This window comes from Tursiops truncatus, chromosome 16, assembly GCF_011762595.2.
Source record: "Tursiops truncatus isolate mTurTru1 chromosome 16, mTurTru1.mat.Y, whole genome shotgun sequence".
Classification (NCBI taxonomy): Eukaryota; Metazoa; Chordata; class Mammalia; order Artiodactyla; family Delphinidae; genus Tursiops; species Tursiops truncatus.
The window spans coordinates 45,389,961-45,415,416 of record NC_047049.1 but is presented as its reverse complement, the minus strand read 5'-3'; the positions used below and the strand labels follow the sequence as shown (position 1 = coordinate 45,415,416).

Sequence of the window (25,456 nt, the reverse complement as noted above, 5' to 3'; positions counted from 1 at the left end):
ATGACAATCTCAAGTCCCAGGTTGTCACCTGTACTTTTAGTTGACCAGCTATAAATTGGGGTTCCCATGACCCCACCCGGGGCTTGATGATTTGCTAGACCAGCTCACAGAATTCAGGGTAACACTTACTTACATTTACTGATTTATTAAAAAGGATGTAATAAAGGATACAGATGAACAGCCAGATGTAGAGACACACAGGGTAAGGTATGTGGGAAGGGGCACAGACCTTCCACGCCCTTTCCAAGCAAGTCATCTCCCAGCACCTCTGCATGTTCACCAACCCCAAAGCTCTCCAAATCCTGTACTTCTGAAATTTTTATGGAAGCTTCATCACATTCTCATGACCGATCATTAACTCAGTCTCCAGTCCCTCTCCCCCTTTCCCAGAGGATGGGAGGTGGGGCAGAAAGTTCCAAACTTCTAATCATGGCTTAGTCTTTCTGGTGACCATCCCCATCCTGAAGCTACCCAGGAACCCACCAAGAGCTGCATCATTAGAACAAAAGACATGTCTATTACTCAGGAAATTCCAAGGGGTTTAGGAGCTCTGAGTCAGGAATTGGGGTCAAAGACCAAATATTAGAACAAAAGATGCTCCTACTGCTCTTACCACTCAGGAGATTACAAGGGTTTTAGGAGCTCTGTGCCAAGAACAGGTTGTAGAGACTAATATATATATTTCCTATTATTTCACATATACTTTCATACTATTGTCAAGTATGAGATTTTGTAAAACTTGTTTGTGATCTCTAAAGCAATTATAAGAAATAGTAATGTGAAGCCTGTTTTACAAAAGAGTAAAACAAGAATATGAATCTTTTGACACGTAAAAATACTATATGTGAAAAGAGAGAAATTAATAGAAGATAAAGTAGTCTTCTTTCACTACAGAAGAACTTAGAAAATACTGAAAAATATGACTGGACAAGTTCTTGAAATGAGTTACCAAAGTGAATCATTTGGGTTTATATTCTGGCATAATAAATCAACACTAAAACTTTAACTTATATAGAAAAATAATTTTGGTTAAACTAGTCCACTGATTAGAAATAGTTACCTACTACATATTAAGTCTTTATACATTGGGTGATTTATAGCTTAAATTGTGCAATTAAACAAGTATTGATGAACTATTATGCTGTGAACCATGGAATACACAGATGAATAAGATGTGGTTCCTGGTTTCATAGCATTTACAGTCTAGATGGGAGTGAGGCACATAAGTAGAATGATAAGATGATTATTAAAGAACCTATTAGGATGTATTTGATACTTCTCAGATAATACAATTAACTAAAATTGGCGCATGGGGAGGATACAGGAGCGTTACAAAAGGATGTGGCATATTCAATTGAGATTTTGCTGACAATCAGGCTAAGGGAATAGCTGCAAAAGGACACAGGAAAAACCAATGTAAAGAGCTGTATGAGGAGAGTGGTAAGCAGATTCCTCATGCCTGTCTGCAGTGTACAGTATGTGGAGAGTTAAAGTTGGTAATGAGCTGGTCTGGGGTCCAAGAAATTTTTACTTAATTCTTAGGATTCTGGGAAAGATTCTAAGAAGAAAAGTAACAAATGTATCTGTGTTTTAGGAAGATAATTCAGACTAAAGTTTAAAGAATGAACTGGAAAAGTAAAAGCAGAAAGGCTGGCTAGGTAAATACTGAATAGTTTAGACAAGCACTACTAAGGCCTCAAATAGGTCAGTGGGGAAAGAAGTGAGACCCAGCAAGGAAATAAAATGGACAGCTCTTGAAAACTGAAAGACTGGCTAAGTATCATGGTATTCGGAATACAAATGAGAAACAAAGGCCTGAGATCAGCTAAACTTAATTGTTACCGGAACAAGATACATAACTAAATTTAAAAGATAAGCTCTATCCAATCTATGTACTACTTGGAAATGATAAATGAAATACATTCAATGTGCATACTACTGTTCATTCTTTGAATAAAAGGCCAACATTTATTACTTAAAAGGTATGCACAGAAACAAATACACTAAACTCAATATGCCTCTGAAAGCAGGGGTCTTTTAGAAAATCAGTTTCTACTACTTAAAAAAGTTCTTAATAAAAGGCTCTCTATTGCAGGTAAGAAATCTGTTCCAGTACATGAAAACAAGCATATGAGTGCTTCCTTATTTTTAGCCATTTTCTAACTCACTTTACTTTAAAGCTACCTGTTGAGCTTACTCAGTTCTGAATTATAACTTGATGAAAAGAGAGAAATGATAACACTCCTTAGAGAGGTTTTGTTGTTGTTGCCACTCAGCATAATGTAATTTATATGCTACACAAGGAGATTTGGAGCACTGCAATACAATATTCCCTGATCTCCTGGGGATACATGGCATGGGTAGGGAGAAAATAAATAGAAGCCTTTATGGTATTCTTTTAATCTACTGAGGTTTCACATTTCATCTATAATACATTCCAGGGAAGTGGGGAGAATCTCAACCTTGAATGTTGTTGAGTAACTCCTTGCTGAATCGTACTGTAATGAAAGGTCAGCATTCCTGCGGTGCTAACCACCAGTAGCTTTGTTTATTTCATGTGTATTAAGCTTCCATCAGTTAATCCAAGATGTTACTGTAGGAAAGAACCTTGTCAAGATGGAAATGTGGGGGAAAAAGTGATAGTCATTCGAAACAAACTTTAGTCTTATTTCAAAATTATTGTTTTAAATAGAAGAAAAAGGACTTATTAAATATAAATATTAAAAAATTAAGTACAGGACAAATTAATTCAGTTATCCAAATTATTTTTGTCTATAATTTTAATCACTGGGAGGTGACTTAAAACAAAACATGGTTTGCCTCTTTGAACATTTTAAATACAAATATGTCTAAATAAAAGGCCATTCTAAAACAAATGTAGGCACTTAGAGCATATAATAAGTAGCCAAATGCAAATCAGTCTGGTCATTTTATAATAAAAATTAAGTTAATTACACAAATAGTCCATTATCAGGCAACTGCTTTAACTTCTGACCCTATATAAGCATTTAATAATGATCTAAGAAAAAAATCAGCTAGTCTCAGTATAAACAGGATGGTGTACAAGCTTCTTCCAAAGAAAATTAGGATTACAATGCTCTTCTAAATAAGAACACAAAACACTAACATTTCGTCTCTGATTAGTGATTTTTTTAAAAGATCACTATAAAGCAAAAGGAAAGCACATGTTCAGGTTAGGTGTTACAACAAGTTAAAGCCAGATACAGTGTTTTATTTGTTAACTCCTTTTTCCAAAATACTTTTTTTTACATAATGGCAGGAACATAGATTAATAACAAAGATTGACAGATGGACAAAATTACTTGCTCTAAAACAGGGAAGAGATGGCAAGTATATCTGGCTCATGTGCCTAAAACTATTACACATGGAGAGAGGACTTTCTTATCAATCCGTTTTAGATGTCTGCCTCCTAGACCCAAACAAAGTTGGTGACAGAAAAACATCTCAAGCCGGTCATTTTTTAGGGCAGAGCAAGAGCCTTTAAAGAAAGAGAACAAAACTGCCTGGTGACAGCTTGTCAAGACCATACCCTGGCAACTTCCTCCACTGTCAATCTACAAGCTATATCTGAACCAAGAGGCCTGATGTTGTCCAGATCTTGGATTTTCTGTCAAAGGCTTTTTAAAGAGGCACACGTACGAAACAGAGAACGTATATCGGCAGATAAAAGTATTACCAAGGCTGTCAAGGTGATCTGTTTGGTGTTTTTCTCCATTCTGCTATTATGCTTCATTGCATTACATCAGCTTAGAAGATAAATAAACAGCTTTTCATATTTCCTTTGCTGTCGGAAGCTTGACAAGAGACAGTCGTCCCTTCCCCCCATGCCCCCACTGCTGTAATTCTCCTACCTGTAGCATGCCTTGACCATTTCCTTCTATGGTTCCTTCGTAAGTGACATGCAATCGAGTCAGGAGTTTTTCACATCTAGGATTTAAAAAGATATTTCCTTATTTATTTTTTTAATGGTAAGTATTGCACTACAGAAAAGTCTGAAAATACAGATTAACTATAAAAGAAAAATTGAAACTATTCCAAATCTCAAAAGTGAGAAACAGATGCTTATTTACTCAACATTCTTGGGATAGTCTCCCCAAATTTTTCTTATTCAAATATATAAATACAAATATTTAAATTAAAATGGGACAACATACTGTTTTGAAAATTGTTTTGCCCCTACAAAGTATCAGTTTCCCCTCTTTTTTAAAAATATTTTTATACAATTTTTAAAGGTTACTTTCCATTTACAGTTATTACAAAATATGGGCTACATTCCCCATGTTGTACAATACATCCTTGAGCCTATATAACACCCAAGAGTGTGTACCTCCCACTGCTCCACACCCACCACCACCGGTAACCACTCATTTGTTCCCTGTATCTGTGAGTATCCTTCTTGTTATACCCAGTAGTTTGTTGTACTTTTTAGATTCCACATGTAAGTGATATCATACAGTCTTTCTCTGACTTCTTTCACTTAGCATAATGCCCTCCCAGTCCATCCATGTTGATGTAAATGGCAAAATTTTGTTCTATTTTTATGGCCGAGTAGTATTCCACTGTACATATGTACCACATCTTCTTTATCCATTCACCTGTTGATGGACACTTAGGTTGCTTCCATATCTTGGCAACTATAAATAATGCTGCTAAGAACATTGGGGTGCATGTATCTTTTCGAATTATTTTTCAGATATATGCCCAGGAGTGGAATTACTGGGTCATATGGTCATTCTATTTTCAGTTTTTTGAGAAACCTCCATACTGTTTTCCATAGTGGCTGCACCAGTTTAAGTTTCTCCTCTTTAAAAGTTGAAAAACTTCTCAAAATATTTTTAAAAATTAAGATCTATGAAATTTTATTATTATGCTAGAGTTGGCAACCTAAGGAAAAATATAGAAAAATTTTACAAAAAATTATATATGATTCTCAGAGGGGCTCTATTTTCACTAGTTTGGAAACCGTATATGTGTGTGGGGTGTCTTGATGAAAATACATGCTACAGAAATCCTGATCTATGGTATTTTTATATTAATAAAATTGATAGGTAAGTCTAGTACCTGTAAGTCACAATTATTTTCTTTCCTTTTCATAAACCATGGTCACTGAGGTGTTTATGGGGTTCAGATAAACCACCCCCAAATTTGGCATCTTGGCATAGTGAATATTTTAAGCTGAAGAAGTTTGAGAAAATGGCAGAAGCAGAAAGGTCACTCTGACCTCCTCCCCCTCTCCCCCTTCTTACCTGAAACAAGCCATAAAACCCTCACATGAGGGACCCTACCTATACCTGGAGGAAAGGAGCATTATTATCTCTGAAGACAAAAAGATGCCAAGAAGAATTCCAACAACCAGAACTTGCTGTTTCCCCCAGTTTACTTCAATCACCTCATACTCTTTTACATATCATATTCCTCATCTATTCTTCATCAAACCTAGCATAAAAGTACATAGATCTGTTTCTTTGGGTCTTCATTTCCTCATAAAGGCTCCTGTATCATGCAAAACTTATATAAAATAAATTTTTATGCTTTTCTCCTGTTAATCTTAGTTTAATTTTCATACCCAGCCAGGGACCCTAAGAGGATTGAGGAAAAACTTTTTCCTGCCCTACAGTGTTTACCTGCTTAAATCATATGAAAAAAAAATTCCTTTTTATTAATAGCAGTTGATGATGACATTTTTTCCTTAGATTTTTTTCTCCTGATTAATTATTGAATAAAAATAAATAAATTATAATAGAATGTAACAGATAGTAAACCCCTAACTTATACAGAGTGGCATGAATTTTTGGAGGGAGGGGAATTATATATTTTTTAAAACAATTATATTAAAAAAAAATTTAGCTGGGAAGCACTATTTATTTATTGGGATTTGCTTTTATCCTGGTATCAATGAGTCCAAATACATTTCTGGTAAAGCTTCAGTCCAACAGACTGACCTTACTCAGAAGGTAAAATAATTCAGTACAGATTCTGTTCTCAAAGCTTCATTTGTATTAACTTATTTAATCTTCACAACATCCCTATTACTATCTCCTTTTACAGATGGGAAAATAAAGCACAAAAAGCATTTAAGTAACCTGTCCAAGACTAGTAAATGAAGCAACAAAGATTTGAACCCAGAAAGCCTAAGGTAATGGTTCAAGCTCTTAACCAGTAAGCTATGCTTTTAGAAAAATTACTTTCTAAATCTCTTGGAGAAAGTTAGTACCATAAGTTTGATTTTTTTAACTTCCCTTTTTTGCAGCATCCTACTTTCCTAGCTATTTTATTCCAGGGGAGACTACCTGTGAGGATACTATTGAGAAGATAAAGAAGCATGATCCAGAAGTCTCATCTGCTGTCAACTATTCTCTGTGACTGTAGTTGTCACCTTATAGTACACTTCTCAAAATTAGGAAATTGCTAGAAACTATTTTTTTAAAATAAGCATCCTCCAACTTCCTAATAGGTTTCCCCTTCTGGCCCCAGCAAATTCTTCATACCACTGCCCCAGGAATCAAAGACAGATTATTCTGGTTCTCTGTGATTAACTAAGCCTGGCTAAGGTATTTATTGATAGTCACAGGGTTAACTATAATGCCAGAATCCTGAAACTCAGAAAAGCCTCTAATTTCCTGGCACCCATTTAGTCCTTTACTCTTGGGAATACCAACAATCCTCATCTCTTCTTCATCCTCTCTCTTTAAGTGAACACATGTTTCTGGTTCTGTGGAATCTGGGAGATGGATTTTAATTGCATTCTGCAACTCACTTAAGAAGCAGCTAAAACAAAAAAGAGATCAATGAAATTTAAAAAAAAAGTATGAAAAGTTTCAAGTTAAATTCTGCCTATCTAGGTTAAGTGGAATATCTAGATCTTATTTAAAGAGCAAAATTATCTTACTGACACAGCAGCCTCACTATCTCTGCATTTTGACCTATCCCTTCTCTCCCAGATGGTGTACAAATAGGTGTCCTTTCACATTAGTGCCAAATGAATGCCAGATGCAGAGTAGAGATCCTGAGCTGAATTAAAAACAATCCCTCTGAATGATCTATAAAATCTACACAAAAGCAACATGAACAAAAACATCTGTGTTCCTATTAGAGACTAATAGAAGAGCTAAGAAAAGCAAACTTCTGTACTCTAATCTGGGCAGATAACACAGCAGATTGTTACTTTAGTTCTAGGCACCATATTTTAAGAGGGACCAATGGCCTAGGATACATCAACAGCTGAGTTAAAGGGTTTACAATCCATATTATATGTGAAACAAAAGAAATGAGTACTTTAGTATGGACCTGTGTGTATTGTTAGAGGTGGGGGTGGATCAAGAAAGCATTAAAATACATGAAGGAGGGTCAAATCTTAAAGAAAATTAGTTTTATTGATTGTAGTTCCAGAAGGAAGAACAAGGAATGGGATTTGGCGGGGTGGGGAGATTTTTGGAAGACAGACTTTTTTTAGTAAATGAAAGTATTAGACAATAACACAAGCAGCCAACAGTGGGATAGACTGCGGCCAAACAGTGAATTTCCCATCACCAGGGCTGCCTAGTCACCATCTGTTATAGGTATTACAGAGCTGATTACTTTTAGTAGGCAGCTGGACCAGATGACTTCCTGGGGTCCCTTTAATTTCTAATATACCATGATTCTGAAATGCTGTACATGTTTCTCTTCCTTTCTGACTCAATTTTGTTCTTGTTTTTGTCTTTCTTTTGGTTGCTTAATCTTTTATCCACTTCCCTCTGCTAATAATCATCTCAGCCATGGAGTCAGCCTCCTAAAGTGAGTTTGTTTTTCCTCCACCTCACAAATAAACATCTTTGATGGATGAAAACACAGGAAAGCCATCTAAGCATATGTGCTTTCTCAAGTTAATTACTTTAAGAGTGAGTCCCTTTCATCACTAATTCTAAACAATTACAAACTACGATAAAAATTATTAGAAAGTGAAAATGAAGAGGCACTGATTAACATGAATGCACATCCAAAATATGCATTTAGCATGTTTAATCATGTCGTCACATGCACTGAAACAGTAGATACATTCTTCTCTAAGTGCTTTGGGAATTTGTTCCAGGTTAGAAAATGTGTTGACTATTTCAAGGCACTAAAGGAACTTACATATCTGAATAAACTCAGATTGCTTATTATTCTCCTCAGTATTTGCAGGTAAATAAGAAAAAACCCTAGTAAATTAGCAACTTCCACAAAATTGCCAATAGTACATGTTGACAACCAAACTTCAAAACTCTTGTCACTCAGACAAATACTAAGTAACTACGATTTACATTTTAGTTTAGTAAAAATAAAACTTCCTAATCTTGTCTTCCAGAAAGAAAAGCAATAAAATACAAACATTAACCATAAAACCAAGGGTAAGGAGGAACATTAAATATTGGTGTTTAATGTTACTGTCTTCACACAGAAAACTCCTAATTCTAAATAGGACTTTGTTTCAGAAGATAAAACTAAGGCAAAAGAGTAGAAGTGAAAGGGTTGCAGACTTTGATTCAAAAGGCATGACCTTTCTAACAATGAAAGCTATCAATTGATCATTTTAAGAAGAAATTCCCTGGTACTAGGGCAATTAGGAGGTTGGGAAACCATCTTTTCAGAGGCTGTAAAATACAATTGTCTCATGGTGAAAGAGTCCTTCCAATTCTAAGATTCCAGGATTATTTACATTATTATTACCTTTCCCACTCTGGAAAATCTTCAAGACTCTGTCTCGTAAATGTCACCAACCCAGTAGGTTCTACAAAAGCAATAAAAGAGAAACACACCCAAAATAAGTATTGAGTTTGAAAAGATTATATATATTCAGTAAAAGAATGGGTCTAACACTGGCTGTAAAGCTAATCAGGAAAAACCAAGCCTGGTACTGGAATACAACAGAAGATTGATTTAAAATAATATTATCCTTACAATAGGAATTCTTTCTACAAAATAGTAAATAAGCCCTCCCTAAGACACAAAACTATACAGAAAACAGCACGACAGTAGGATTTGCATGCTGGTACTTTTTGGTTAAGTTTTCCAAACTGAACATACTTTTAAAAAATCCTTGCCGGGGGGGGGGGCTTCCCTGGTGGTGCAGTGGTTGAGAGTCCGCCTGCTGATGCAGGGGACACGGGTTCGTGCCCCGGTCCGGGAAGATCCCACATGCCGCGGAGCAGCTAGGCCCGTGAGCCATGGCCACGGAGCCTGCGCATCCGGAGCCTGTGCTCCGCAACGGGAGAGGCCACAACAGTGAGAGGCCCGCATATCGCAAAAAAAAAAAAAAAAAAAAAAAAAAAAATCCTTGGGGGAAAAAAGGATGCACAATGGATATAGCTTATACAACAAAGACAAACTAACTTTTAATTTGTAAACTCCTCAAAAAAAAAAAAAGCCTTAACCCTACACCTAAAGACTGGTAAATGTATACACATTTATGTGTTTTATAATAAAATAATATGTCTAAGATTAAAAAAGAAAATTGCTGGCATGTCCTTTGAGGTTGACACAGCTAAACCCAGGGCTTAGATGATATGCAAGTGCTCTATTTAAAGGCACCTTTGCCAGAAGGAGGAATTACTGTATTCTAAGAGGTTAGAGAAGAATGATGACATAGTTTTCAAGGAGCAATAGATATGAGAGGATCAAAATGCAGTAAATTTTAGAGGATCAGATCCTTTTTTGTTAGATTTACTTTTTTTTTTTTAAATAGTGGCAAAAGCAAAAAATAAATCATCTGGCCAAAAGAAATTTGTTTGATTCAAATCAAAGAACAAACTAAAAAGGCCAGGCCATTTCTGTTTTCTTCTGTTTTTAAAAAAAAATGCTCTTAAGCAGAGAGAACTATGTCAGGAACTATTAGTGATAATGGTGGTAGAGTCCCAGTGAAAGCTTGGCAATCATTTCATTCCTTCAGATGATTCCACATTTCTCTGCTCTCAGTCACAAGCAGCAACAATCCAAAAATCATATGGAGTAGTTACAGTAGAAAACAGAATTTTGTTAACGTGAGTTACAAAATATTCTTTAGATGTCTAACTTTCTTTAAGACAAATGGATAGCATAGTTAAAATTCACAAGTCAAATAATTCAAACACTAGAGAAGCAATTCTATTAATAGGAAACTAATGTCTGTGTCATCATTCAATAATTTAGCAGAAAAGTAAGAACATTAAATGTCTCTCATATATACTAGCAGAGACCAAGAGAAATTAAAAAATGAAAATTTCTGGCAAAGCAAGAGAAAAGGATGAAGAACATGGCTCTTTAGATATAATTAGTAACAAAAAAAAAACCCTTGAGAACATGCCTACTACCTTTCTTCCATAGAAAGGCACCTTTCACACCAGAATAGTTTATTTTGGTTAATCAAATATTTCCTTTAATAAAATCACAATATATACTGCATATGAGTCATCACTTTTTTGTTTTAAGATCATCCAAATTTTTTTTTAATCTTTTATTTTTTTAAATTTTTTCACCACACCGTACAGCATGTGGGATCTTAGTTCCCTGACTAGGGATTGAACCCACACCCCCTGCATTGGAAGTGCAGAGCCTTAACCACTGGACCGCCAGGGAAGTCCCAAGCCATCACTTTTTAAATATTCCATTTATAAGATAGTTTTATCTAAAATTATATTGAAAATAATTCAGAAAGCTCTTTAAAATCTTTCAGTCTCAAGAGCCTCACTACAAATATAAAATATATACTGACATCCTTGAAAAGGTGGTCCTGATGAAATTATATTTTATCAATTCTAAAAAGCATATTTTTCACGTATTAAGTTTCTGAAACTAGGACATATCTCACATAGTCAAAGGTATCTAGCCATTGCTATTGGTCTGCATTAAAGCTGAATTTTTCCAGAGAAGATATGCATCTGCTTCTACCATCATCTGGGGCCACCACCAACCTGAAATCAGTCTGAATTAAATCTTCCGTTGCAGGCTTCTGTGGATCACACTGGTAATATGACTTCAGACCTCAGACTTGTGGCTTGTGGTTCAAATTCTCAGGGAAGATTTTTTGGGCGCCCTCTCTACCTAGGTTGACACTTGCAGTTTCTTTGTTGTCCCCTTTCTGCATGGCCAAGTTAATTTCTCACTTATTCTTAGACTAAGGGTACAGACCTCTGGTATACCAGCTTTGTAAGAGCTATCTCCTACAACTCCCCATCCTGAGTGTTTTTTCCTTTGTAGTGGTACCTAACATAATGAAACTTCTTACCATATATCATGTCCTAGAGTTGATGAAATATGGTACTTTAAATAGGTTTCTATAGTTTCTATTCAGTAGACTCTAGAACATTCTATAGAAAGTAATTATTAAATTGAAAACCTCTTTTATTCTATTTAGTATTTCCTCCTTAAGCCTGTAGCTTTATATCCTAAAAACCTATAGTATGTCTTACTATATTTCTACAAAGAACCAAATTACCATGTACAGTGAAAAAGTCAGAAAATAAAACGTCTAATTACAATTTATTTTTTCAGCCTAATTCCCAATACTTATGATGATTTAGGGACTTCCCTGGTGGTCCAGTGGTTAAGACTCCGTGCTCCCAATGCAGGGGCCCAGTGTTCGATGCTGGTCAGGGAACTAGATCCCGCATGCTGCAACTAAAGATCCTGCATGCCACAACTAAAGATCTCACATGCCACAACCAAAGATCCTGCATGCCATAACCAAAGATCCCACGTGCTGCAACTAAAGACCCAGAGCAGCCAAATAAATAAATAAATATTAAAAAAAAATAGTATGATGAAAAAATAAATAAATAAATAAAAAATATGTATGATGATTTATAAATTTCTAGTTGAAAAAACAAAATTTTAGCTTCTTCTCTCAAAGTGTTTAAAATCCTAAAATTTGGAAAGGCAAGCTGGCTTTTAGAGCAGACATGCAGGATTTGACTTCAGGGACACAAAAGTAAACCCTGAATTACTTAGAAACAGTAATGGAATTCATTCTATTTAGATTTAGAATAGCAAAATATATACTCATCTTTCTAACAAATTAGTACAAATTCTAATTAGGTTTCATGTCTCATAAGCCCCAGTGAGCATTCTCTTTCCTTACTATTTCATTCAGTACAGAGCACAAAACAAAAAATGATAAGCTAAGAAATAACTCCCTGCATGCTGCAACAAAGATCCACGCGCCACAACTAAGACCTGACGCAGCCAAATAAACAAAAACAAACAAAAAAAACAAAACAGGAAAAAAAAATAACCCTCTATCAAAAGAAGCCTATGAATTTTCCCCTTAAATTATCAAAATCCTGATTATTGATTTCTTTCCCCCAAATTTGTACAATGTCCAATAGCAATACATTCAAAAGGAAAAGAATGCCAAGTACACTAGGATGTGAGATTACTTACTAAGGGAAGGATATGAGAAAAATGACCTTAAAATAATTCAGTGATGTATTTTAAGACAATCCCACAACTTGGACAACCAGAACTGAAAAGAACTCATTTCACTTGACCTGTTCTACTTAGCAAAAGCAAACTTTTGAGATGTTCTGGCTTCCTTTATAATTACTTTGCAGGAAAGGCTACCCATGATAATAGCTAACATTTATTAAGCATGTAACTTCTGATTTAGTATTTACAACTACCCAATGAGGTAAGTTATCATTATTCTTTTATTTTACAGATGAAGAAACTGAGGCTTAGAGATGTTAAGAAACTTGTCTGTGGGTCTGTGATCACCCAGCTCCTAGGATAAGGGTGGCAACACCCATCTAATATTAGCTGGTCACTACCAGCATTGGCTAGACATTTACCACTACTGCCTCAGGTGCTATGATTAGCCTCTGGGAAAAGAAGATGGCTGAGGTCCAACAGAGGAAGAAAGACATGTAAACTCTAAGTACAAACACTGTTTTATAAGAACTCTACAAAGGGCTGAAGGAGGCACAAAAGAGAGGGATGGGTAGGAAGGCAATGAATTGGTTAACCTCTGCAAATAAACTAATTGTAATAGTCAATGTTTCTTTAAATAAAGAATATCTAAAATGTATCTCCCAGTCAATATACTTTCTTTTGAAAGTATTTACTATTTTTATTCATGAACATCCATTAGCGTATGTTACGCTAGTCTAATTTCAGAGTATATAAAACCCATACACATTCATAGCACACATTTACATATACACAAAACAAATGCATAAAATCTAGATATTGAATTATTATTGTTTTAATGTGGTTTGGGGAGGAAAGTGTACTTTAGACACAAAATGTTTTTGACCTGTCTGAACTGTCCCCCTCAGTGACAAAAATTACGGTAAGAATGAAAGGAATGTACTTTTCTCTGTGACTCTTCTAAAGTAGCAGAAGAGTGTTTTAAGCTTCTCTGGTTTCCTTGATGAACGTCCTTCAAACAACCTGAAAGAGATGGAAAATAAAAGAGGGTAAGGATGCTTCTAAATGCCTTAATGATTCATAGAAAACTAAATCTATACTGCTACCAAGTAATAAAAGAAGTAATTCTTCCAGAAGGCAATTCTGTAACGACAGAAAACTGGGAAACTGTTTGGATTCAAACAGAATCTGAAGAGGACTGAGACCAACTAGAACCAGGCTTCTTCAAAGTTGTTCATGTCAGATGGCACTCTCTAACAACCACGTTCCTCCAGTCTATCTTTCTGTGGGGCACCATCCGGTCCCCCAAAGTCAATTAGGCCAGTGAGTTAATGCTTGATCATGGCAAATACTATATATAATTCATAATATTACCAGGTAGTTAAATGATTGAACGAAAATGGTATCTGAAAAAAAATCCACATGACTGTTTGGGGGTGGGGTGCAGCTAGGATAACAACAAGCAGGTATGACAAGATACTGGAGGACTGACCAATCCTTGGTGATTAAACACATATACCCTTCGTATGGTAACCAAAACAATGCCTACCCTAGGTCATCCAGTTTCCAGCAACCTGGACTTGCACTACTTAATTTAGTTTTCTTTGAAATGACATGGCATTGTTATTGGTAACACATAATGCAATTTATCCTGAGGAAAGAAAAGTAAGGCTTTGAAAGCATATGACCTCAGTAAGTAGTTCACCAAAAGATTTCTAACACAAAAGCATGCTTTCAGGCACAAGATCTAGCTTTACAAAGGTATTTAAAAATTGCAAAGAAATTCTATGGCTATAAACGATGAAGTATTAGTCATCTGCTTCTAGTCATATACTCTTGCTCTAAAACCAGAAACCCTTCAAGTAAAAGTCCACTTTAATAAGTGCCGAAATGGGTAAAATTTTTCATGATTAGAAAAACAAGCTTATGTAACTATGCAGAGAGGGAAAAGTTAATTCTATGAGAAAATCCTATTGAGCAAATGAAATGAATTAGGAAAAGGGAAGGAAATGTAGATTTCAAATGATCCTGTTTCCAATGATCTGAAATTCTTTATTCAGGGTCAATTTCTGAGAAAACAATTTACATGAATACTTATTTCCTGAAAAGAACGCTAAATGTCAGAAAGCATTTTAACGAAATCTGAAATCTAATTAATGTTTAAAAGTAGTTTGAGTGCCTGTGTGAAAATTTTTTCTCATCTAAAAGACTGTATTTTCTAAAATGTTTATAACAAATACTCTTAAAATCCAGCTGCCTGCTGAAAGAAAATCTTTGCAAACACAGGTTTCAGTTCAGTTTCTTCTGCAAAATGTCAGCCAGAATAGAGCTTGTTTAAATCAAAATGACAGTCAAAATGAAGAAGCCACTTGGCAGTTTAATTAAACATCCTGTATCAAATAAATATGATTTACCGAATGAATACCTTGGGATCCATTGCAAAATCCCTTTCTAGGTTTACTTCTTAGTAGAGGGAATCAGGATAAATACAAAGGCAGCTATCACCTTTTTTTAGAGATGAACTGATGTACTTACTATACAACTCAATTAAGGGGAAAAAGTTCCTCTTCGTAGAGCTGTTGCATAATGAGTGAAAATGGCTATTGCCCTTAAGAAATAATTCCCCCAAATGTAAAAAGCATCCCTAGCTTCAGCATGTGATCATTTATTTATAAAATCACATAAAAGTTAACATATTTAATAACCATGATGGCAAATTATTAACCTTAGGAGACTCTTGGGACTGCATATTTATTACCTTAGCAATATGGACTTTCCTGGAAAGATTATATGTCTGTTATTATCACCCACTACAAATGAGCACTACTGTTTATTTTACAGGTCCAAATCTTATAGGTACAAATCAAGCAGAATCTCAATGCATTCTCTTTCTTCATTGCTCCAAGTCTAATTTCAAATCACTATGCAACCAAATACGCTTTCCATCTTCCTGATGGAGAAGTGTGTGTGGGGTGGCGTCTGGGACACAACAGGGAGGTAGAAAATAAGGCAAGATGAAGCAGGTTTAAAATCTTTGCATCAATTCTCAGATTTCGCTTTGTAAAATTTTAAAGTACCACGAATAGCCACCTAAATAAAATGAGTTATTCTGGTATGGAAGCAAGTGAAAATAACATAAAAACACACGCAATCTGCATGAGAGAAAGCCACAAGAGTGATGTACTATCTGAAGGACAGCGTTTGGGGTGGTGGCAGGGGGAGGGGTGGTGGTGATGGGGAGATAGACAAAGGGAAAGAGGACAGAGCCCGAGAAAGGAAGAGACAGAAAGATGGGGCTGACAAGACAGAGAGAAGAGAAAGAGACAGAAGTTGGGTTGAAGACAGAAGAGGGTATGAGAGACAGAAACTCGCAGAGAAAGACACGCAGAGAGACAAACAGAAAAAGACAGAGACTCAGAGAGAATGAGACCTTCTCATAATAATCAAGCACCATCCCAGTTTTTTTTTAACTTCTCAACACCATTTTTTGTTGTTGTTGTTAATTTAGATTTTCAAGTCCTGGGTTTTTTTTTTTTTTTTTTTGCTGTGCTGCACGTGATGTGGGATCTGTTTCAAGACCATGGATCGAACCCGCACCCCCTGCAGTAGAAGCATGGAGTCTTAACCACTGGACTGCCAGGGAAATCCCTGGATCCCTGGGTATGTATATTTGAAGGCATATTTTGAGTCAGCAGGCGTGCATGTAAACATGCACATAAACTAGGCCATAATAACCCCTCCACACGTAGGGAAGACATTTTAGCATTTAACCAAATGATAATTACAGATTATTAAAGAAAATAAACAGAAAAAGCCAGTTAGGCAACCTCACTCTTGTTCTAAACAAAACTTTTATTTTCAAGGGAATAAGTCAATCAAGGGTCAGCTACTTATTAACTGGTGTTTTTCTTTCCATACATATAAAGAGAAACATAGTTTAATAAAATCCTTCCCTGAATGGAATATTGATAACATTACTAGAATTGGATTCTAGACACACACATACTCCCGTGTGATTTCAAGTTAAGGATTAATCCTATTAGTATACAGTAAATCAAACCTAAAGCACTATAACCTCCACTTTAAAGTGGAAGCAAATGATAATCCGGAACCCAGCCAGAAAGTCATTCTTGGCTTTTCTGTGAAGCACTGTGCCATATGGCCCTGACAGCATTTTCAATCCACGGAAGAGACAGATGTAAAAGCCTCCTGGGCTGACCACTGTTGCAACCCACAATTAATCTCTGACCATCAGTTTCTAAGCAATCTCAGAAGCATCGATGCTAATCACATTGGAAGCCTTTATAAGAATGTTTAGGCCCTGAAAGGCAAGCAGGGGAAAAGGTCAGGGAAATTTAACATAACTAAGCAGGGCTGGAAGAACACAAGGATAAATAAAAAAGGGAAGACCTATTCAATTTATTGACATCAGCTTGCCACCACAAACTCTTACTATTTTTCTTATTCAATCAACTGGCTAGCCTTTGGAGACTAAATACACTCACACACACACACAACTCCTAACTGGCAGAAACTATAATCATAAACAGCAATTATGCAAAAAAGAAAACATGACAACAACAAAATGCTCCATAATCTGCTTACCAAATGGCTCATCAAATTAGGTAGTTCATCTTTCATAAGCCACACGAAAAAGGGAAACTACTGGTTGTTTTTCATTTCTGGAGTGCACGCAGAGCATTTTGCTCTTGAGAGGAAGTGAGACATAACAAAACAGCAATGAGTTCGAACAGAAGACAGTGTTCAAGTCCCACTTCTGCTACAAGTCATTTACTCTCACTGAACCTATTAGTATAGAAGCTTCCCAACTAGAAACTTCCAGAGATAGAAAATCAAAGTGAGCTGCCAATAGACAGCATCAATGATCGCGAATAGTTGCGGTTGTTGGCTGTTTTCGGGTTATGAAAACACATTCATCTCACTGAGAGACAAGTGCAGACATCCTGACTGTTGAGGATTCCCTAAAACAACTGTGGAAACTACCACAGGTTTCACCTGCCTTAATTAATTTTCAGTGTTCTGGTGACCAAAAGAACATCCATCAGCCAGGAAGACAAGAGCATGCCTGGTTTCAAATCTTCAACAGACCTACCTACTTAAACTCTTATTTGGTAAAAATGCTACCGGGGTACTGCAAGCTTAAATCCCTCATGGTCATTCTGGACTGGAAATAATTCTTAACAGATCAAGAATTATTTCTAGGGATAATTCTAATTTCTGACTACCTATGATGTAAAAAACTATTAATCTGATTCATTCAAAAAGAGGCTATAGGGCTTCCCTGGTGGTGCAGGGGTTAAGAATCCGCCTGCCAACACAGCAGACATGGGTTCGAACCTTGGTCCAGGAAGATCCCACATGCCACGGAACAACTAAGCCCGTGCTCCACAACTACTGAGCCTGTGCTCTAGAGCCCGTAAGCCACAACTACTGAGCCCATGTGCCACAACTACTGAAGCCCATGTGCCTAGAGCCCATGCTGTGCAACAAGAGAAGCCACCGCAATGAGAAGCCTGCTCACCGCAACAAAGAATAGCCCCCGCTTGCCCCAGAGAACCAGAGAAAAAGCCTGCGCAAAGCAACGAAGACCCAACACAGCCAAAAATAGATAAATAAACAAAATTATTTATTTTTTTTAAAAGAGCCCACTGATATGATGCACCGAAAAGGACACAACATCAGTTCTCTGCTATTTCTGTCAAAAATTCAGTGACCTCACTCCATTTGTGAAAAAAATGTCAGTCAAACCCGACTGAAGAACATACTACAAAATAACTGAGGAGTAGTCTTCAAAAGTGTCAAAGTCATGAAAGAAAAGGAAAAATGAAATAACAGGGTAGAGGAGACTTAGAAAACTACAGTAGTCCCCCCTTACCTGTAGGAAATCCAAGACTCCCCAGTGGCTGCCTGAAACCTTGGACAATATGGAACCCTATGTATACTATGCTTTTCCCTACAGATATATACCTAATGATAAAGTTTAATTTATAAATTAGGCATAGTAAGACATTAACAACAATAACTATAATAAAGTAGAACAATTATACTAATATACTGTAATACAAGTTATGTGAATGTGGTCTTTAGCTTTCAAAATATCCTATTGTACATATTTAATGCCTTTTCCATCTTAACTAAGCACTTATCACACACATTGGCCATAACTTGTGCAGTTTGAGGTGTAACAGCAAAACTACCATAAATTTCTTTTTCCTTCTTCTTAATTCCATGGACAGAAGCACTTTACAGCTTTTCTTTGTCATATCCCAACTGCCATCATCACTACTCCTCTGCTTGGGGTCCATTATTAAGTAAAATAAGGGTTACTTGAACACAAGCACTGCGATGCCTCAATAGCTGATCTGATAACCAAGTCAGGCTACTAAGTGACTAACAGGTGGGATACACTGGACAAAGGGATGATTCATGTCCTGGATGGGAAGCAGTGGGACGGTACAAGATTCCATCATGCTACTCAGAATGGTGTGCAATTTAAAACTTACGAATTGTTTGGAATTTTCCATTTAATATTTTCAGACTGTGGTTGACTGTAGGTAACTGAAACCATGGAAAGCGAGCCACAGATAAGAAGGGACTACTGTAGGGACTTCCCTGGTGGTGTAGTGGATAAGACTCCACGCTCCCAGTGCAGTGGGCCCAAGTTCAATCCCTGGTCAGGGAACTAGATCCCACATGCATGCCACAACTAAGAGTATGCATGCCACAACTAAGGAGCCCATATGCCACAACTAAGGAGACCATGTGCTGCAACTAAGGCGCCCGCCTGCTGCAACTAACACCCCACACAACCAAATAAATAAATAAATATAAAAATTTTTTAAAATAAATTAAATAAATGGTCTTTTAAAAAAAAGAGGGGACTACTGTAAACACAGTGTGGGATACTGGATCAGAAAAATACAGTACAAAAACTTTTGGAGGGCTTCCCTGGTGGCACAGTGGTTGAGAGTCCGCCTGCCGATGCAGGGGACATGGGTTCGTGCCCCGGTCCAGGAAGATCCCACATGCCGCGGATCGGCTAGGCCTGTGAGCCATGGCCGCTGAGCCTGCACGTCCGGAGCCTGTGCTCCGCAACGGGAGAGGCCACAACAGTGAGAGAGGCCTGCCTACCGCAAAAAAACAAAACAAAACAAAAAAACCCAAAAAACTCTTGGAATTCAAATAAGGTCTGTAGTTCAGTTAACAGTATTATACCAATGTTGATTTCCTGGTTTTGATAACTTTACTATGGTTACAAAGTATGGTTACATAGTAATATTAACATAAGGGGAAGTTAAGGAGAGTTGTATTCGAGATCTCTCAGTACTATTTCTGCAACTTTTTTACACACCTAAAATTCATTAGAAATAAAGTTTTTAACGAGATAACATTAAAAAGGTAAACTAAAATAAGTGGCATTACCACACCAATCAACTTTGAACACAAAAACAAAACAGCAAACAGAACTCTGTCAACTTTGAGCAAAGTCATGTGACTTTGCTCCATCACTACATCTCCTTCTCTGTACCCTGTCCACACTGCCCCACCCCTCAGAGGCAGGAGATGGGGATTAGAGGGAGGTAATGGAGGAGGACATTACACACAGTCTACTGGGAAAGAGGAGCATATACTGGAACAATTTTCTGAAGGCCCGCTCCTGACATTAGGGGGAAAAAACCTCACATTTTACTCACAGATCCCATAAAGACAATTCTCAGGTGAAAAACAGAGATAGGGGGTGGAGGGGGGGGTTGGAGGGAGGAAAAAAACAATAATCATTTGCCAAGAAGATTTTACAATGTTTTTGTGTAAATGATGGAGAAAGTAATAATGTGGGAAAATGGTTAGAATCTAAAACTTTATCAACCTTCACAACACATTACTTTAATCAAATAAGTTAAACATTATTTTGTCTTCCTTTTAAAAAATATTAGATTAATAAATTAATCATGTCTATAAAAAGTCAAAGTCAACTTTCACTTTTGCTTTTTGTCTTAAGAACTGTATTTTCAAGTCTCATAAGACAGTCAGTCTCATGACTCTAAACTCACACTTTACAGAAAGGAGTACTCGTACTCACTCCAGCTTTAACATTATTTCAGCATACAAAGAATATAATGTACAACAAATGTTCTGTGACTAAATAATCACACGGAACAGGCATAAGGAATTCAGGGCACTTAGAGGAGGAGGACAACCTGACAGAGTGGAAAGAACATGTGCGTTGGAGTAAGACAGACCTGAGACTAAACTTTAGCTCTGTGACTTACTGGCTCCTGGACCCAAAGCAAGTTTTGTTAACCATGAACTTTAATTATCTTGCCTGCAAAATAGCAAAAATATCACTTAACTCACTGTATTGTAAAGATTAAATTAGATAATTGTACATAAAATGTTTGGCAAATCACTCAATGCCAACCCTCCATTTTAATGTTAAAAAGGGGTTCGCTGAAAACATACCGATTGAAGTTAATATCTGGATAACTAGAATACTCCGATTTCATCTTAGCATTGCGCCGTGGAAATGTGCAGAAGAAAGCATTAGCTAAAAGACTAGCAATCTGTTCCTGTGACATTGTGATGGAATGATTCATCTTCTGTTTCAGGAGCGGTATTGGCTGATAGAGGAAACACAAATACAGACAAGAAGAGCAATAATTAGTTTAGCAATTTCAAAAGCAGAGGCACCAAATTGCATTTGCTAAATTAAGGTAGGAATAATTTCAGGCCACTCTTGAATCCTTAAATCAGCAATACTGTTGAAGTCAAGAGCAGTTCATCAAGGATGATTGGGAAAATGTACTTGTTTGACAAAGTGCAGATTTCTAATCAATAATAATGACAGTGAAGAGAACACAAAACATTACTTGTATTAATGAAAAACGAGATTCCTTTAGCAAGTAAGAAATAAAAACACATTACACATGTAATGAAAAATTAAAACAAAGGATGGAACAGAAAAATGTAATGTTGAGTTTAGCTACTACTGCATATGCTAAATTTTGTTCTCACTTATATTAAAGATTATTGGACAGAGCAATTTTTCTATTCAGTCCTAAAGAAAATGAACTAAGGAAAATAATTCAATAAATAAGTCTTTTCCTTCTAATTTTGAATCACACTTCTCATTGACAATTTATAAGACCCAAATCTAATTTTATTAAAGCAATTAATGGAACATGTGTACACAGACTTATTTATGTATAACCTGTAAGAATATAGGCATTTCCTACATAATCATTTCAAGTCAAGGAAGATGCAGGACATTTCTCCCTCAAGTTTTTTACATCTGAAATGTCTTCAAGTTATACCAAACCCAAACTGACTAACCTTTTATTTTTAGTGTATTCCACAGGACCTGAGTATTACGTTCAGTGAGTTTTATTCTGTTTTAAATGTTTAAACTGTATGTTTTTAAAGTCATGCTGGGAAAGCCAAAGACCAACTGCCAATTTACATCAGTTGTTAAGCTTCAAAATGCTCCAACATAATATTTAGGGACGCTTTTCCTATTCCATTTAATAAGTCAGAACTAAGAATCCTGGATATCTACTTTAATTCAAAACAGTATGCATAGAGAACTGTCCTGATCACATCTCAGGAATCAACACTCAAAATGAAACTGAGGAAAGGCAGGCAAGACAAATCAACTATAACAATTAGCTTTTCTCTAACAGAAAACATACATCATTGCTAGAATAAGAGTTTGCTAGAAAAAGAAAATGCTAAACTTGCTGTTCAACTATTTGCCTTGGGAAAATACAAAAGTAAACAAACAGGAAATATCAAGAATTTATTTTCATTAGGGTATCCAAAATTCTCTCCTTTTAGGCCTTAGCAAACACCAGTTCTAAGAAAGAAGCAATAGAGAGCTCATATTGATCTTCATTTTCCTTCCTATACATTTATTTACAGCCCAGCCATGAGTTTAGAAAAGGTGACAAAGTATCAATGGCTTAAAGCACACTGTTCCTTGGTTTTAGTAAGAAATGAGTTTTTAACTACCATTTACCAGGTTATCCACAAAAATGATTTTAGGCTTAATGGACTTAAAACACAAACATTTCTTGTTTCCCAAATAACTAAATAAATATAATTTAAAATATAATAAGTTATTTGTTCTCCTGGTGAGGAGAAATGCCTGAAAGCTAATACTTGGGGAAAACTAGAGGATGTAAATCTTATCATCGAGCACTCAGCTAGGTAAAATAAGACACTGGTTAATATGAATGAAGACCTCTCATCAGAAAGAGAAATTAAGGAAACAATCCCATTCACCCTTGCAACAAAAAGAATAAAATACCTAGGAATAAACCTACCTAAGGAGGTAAAAGACCTGTACTCAGAAAACTGTAAGACACTGATGAAAGAAATCAAAGATGACACAAACAGATGGAGAGATATACCATGTTCTTATATTAGAAGAATCAATATTGTGAAAATGACCATACTGAAAGCAATCTACAGATTCAATGCAATCCCTATCAAATAACCAATGACAATTTTTACAGAACCTGAACAAAAAAAATCTTAAAATTTGTATGGAGACACAAAAGACCCCTAATAGCCAAAGCAATCTTGAGGGAAAAATACAGAGCTGGAGGAATAAGACTCACTGACTTCAGACTACACTTTACAAAGCTACAGTAATCAAGACAATATGGTACTGGCACAAAAACAGAAATATAGATCAATGGAACAGGACAGAAAGCCCAGAGGTAAACCCACGCACCTATGGTCAACTAATCTATGACAAAGGAGGCAAGGATATACAATGGAGAAAAGAGGGTCTCTTCAATAAGTGGTGCTGGGAAAACTGGACAGCTACATGTAAAAGAATGAAATTAGAACACTCCCTAACACCATACACAAAAATAAACTCAAAATGGATTCGAGACCTAAATGTAAGACCGGACACTATAAAACTCTTAGAGGAAAACATTGGAAGAACGCTCCTTGACATAAATCACAGCAAGATCTTTTTGGACCCACCTCCTAGAGTAATGGAAATAAAAACAAAAATAAACAAATGTGACCTAATGAAACTTCAAAGCTTTTGCACAGCAAAGGAAACCATAAACAAGACCAAAAGACAACCCTCAGAATGGGAGAAAATATTTGCAAATGAATCAATGGACAAAGGATTAATCTCCAAAATATATAAACAGCTCACGCAGTTCAATATTAAAGAAACAAACAACCCAATCCAAAAATGGGCAGAAGACCTAAACAGACATTTCTCCAAAGAAGACATACAGACGGCCAAGAAGCACATGAAAAGCTGCTCAACATCACTAATTATTAGAGAAATGCAAATCAAAACAACGAGGTATCATCTCACACCAGTTAAAATGGGCATCATCAGAAGATCCACAAACAACAAATGCTAGAGAGGATGTGGAGAAAAGGGAACCCTCTTGCACTGTTGGTGGGAATGTAAACTGATACAGCCACTATGGAGAACAGTATGGAGGTTCCTTAAAAAACTAAAAATAGAATTACCATATGATCCAGCAATCCCACTACTGGGCATATACCCAAAGAAAACCATAATTCAAAAAGACACATGCACCCCAATGTTCATTGCAGCACTACTTACAATAGCCAGGTAATGGAAGCAACCTAAATGCCCATCGACAGACAAATGGATAAAGAAGTTGTGGTACATATATACAATGGAATATTAATCAGCCATAAAAAGGAACGAAATTGAGTCATTTGTTGAGACGTGGATGGATCTAAAGACTGTTCCACAAAGTGAAGTAAGTCAGAAAGAGAAAAACAAATATTGTATATTAACGCATGTATGTGGAACCTAGAAAAATGGTACAGATGAACCGGTTTGCAGGGCAGAAGTTCAGACACAGATGTAGAGAACAAACGTATGGACACCAAGGGGGGAAAACTGCGGTGGAGTGGGGATGGTGGTGTGCTAAATTGGGCAATTGGGATTGACATGTATACACTGATGTATGTAAAATTGATGACTAATAAGAACCTGCAGTATAAAAAAACAAACAAATAAAACAACTAATACTAAACTTTCTTTGGGTTATTTGTATGGAAATATGTTAATATAAATGTTTCAGACATTACATGAAATTTCTAAAAATCTTGTATGTTCTGGTATAATGTTATAAGTCATAATTCTAGTTATTACTTTAAAATGTATATCTCAGAAATAACTATACTTCCTTGTCAATTGCATTATTATGAACTTTCATCAAATCTTTAACCATGGTCATTTTTAAGTCTTTTGTCATTTACAGACAGTTCTGGGTGTACTCTGATGCTTTTGCAAAAATGTTCCTATAAAAGGGTTTCATCTTCAAGGAATTCATGGAAAAGACTCTGACAAGTACAGGTTTCTGGTAACTGACTATACTGCTGAACTGAATGAGTAAGCATTTTCAGAACTCTAATGGAAAACTGATGAATTCATAAAAGTGCTAAAAAAAGATCAAGATAAAAAAAATTAATTACATGGGGCTGAGTGAACTGATGAGGATGATTACAATTTTTGTGACCTTCTGTTTGAATAATAATAAAAAAAATCCCACAAGGAAGGACTCAGAGGCAAAAAATATACAAATCAATTTTCACTGCAATGTAAAGGAGCTGTTACATTGGGGGGAAAAAAAAGTGATGCTGGGAAAACTGGACAGCTACATGTAAAAGAATGAAATTAGAACACTCCCTAACACCATACACAAAAATAAACTGAAAATGGATTAAAGACCTAAATGTAAGACTGGACACTAAAACTTTTAGACGAAAACATAGGAAGAACACTCTTTGACATAAATCACAGCAAGATCTTTTTTGACCCACCTCGTAGAGTAATGGAAATAAAAACAAAAATAAACATAATAATGAAATGAAAAATAAAAGCTTTTGCACAGCAAAGGAAATTATAAACAAGACGAAAAGACAAGTCTCAGAATGGGAGAAAATATGTGCAAACAAATCAATGGACAAAGGATTAATCTCTAAAATATATAAACAGCTCATGCAGCTCAATATTAAAAAAACAAACAACCCAATCCAAAAATGG

At 36.1% G+C, this 25,456-nt stretch overlaps 1 protein-coding gene across 5 annotated transcripts in view; it reads right to left on the bottom strand.

Moving 5' to 3' along the window:
* Positions 1-25,456, bottom strand: part of PARG (poly(ADP-ribose) glycohydrolase) — a 113,180-nt gene that overhangs the window by 34,855 nt on the left and 52,869 nt on the right. For all 5 annotated transcript variants that reach the window (XM_033841668.2, XM_019929484.3, XM_019929407.3 and 2 more), the window contains 4 exons: positions 20,863-21,020; positions 13,325-13,404; positions 8,710-8,770; positions 3,873-3,948 (listed from right to left, as the gene is read on the bottom strand). In XM_033841668.2, the coding sequence (XP_033697559.1) occupies positions 3,873-3,948; positions 8,710-8,770; positions 13,325-13,404; positions 20,863-21,020 (375 nt within the window). The remainder of the gene's footprint in view (positions 1-3,872; positions 3,949-8,709; positions 8,771-13,324; positions 13,405-20,862; positions 21,021-25,456) is intronic.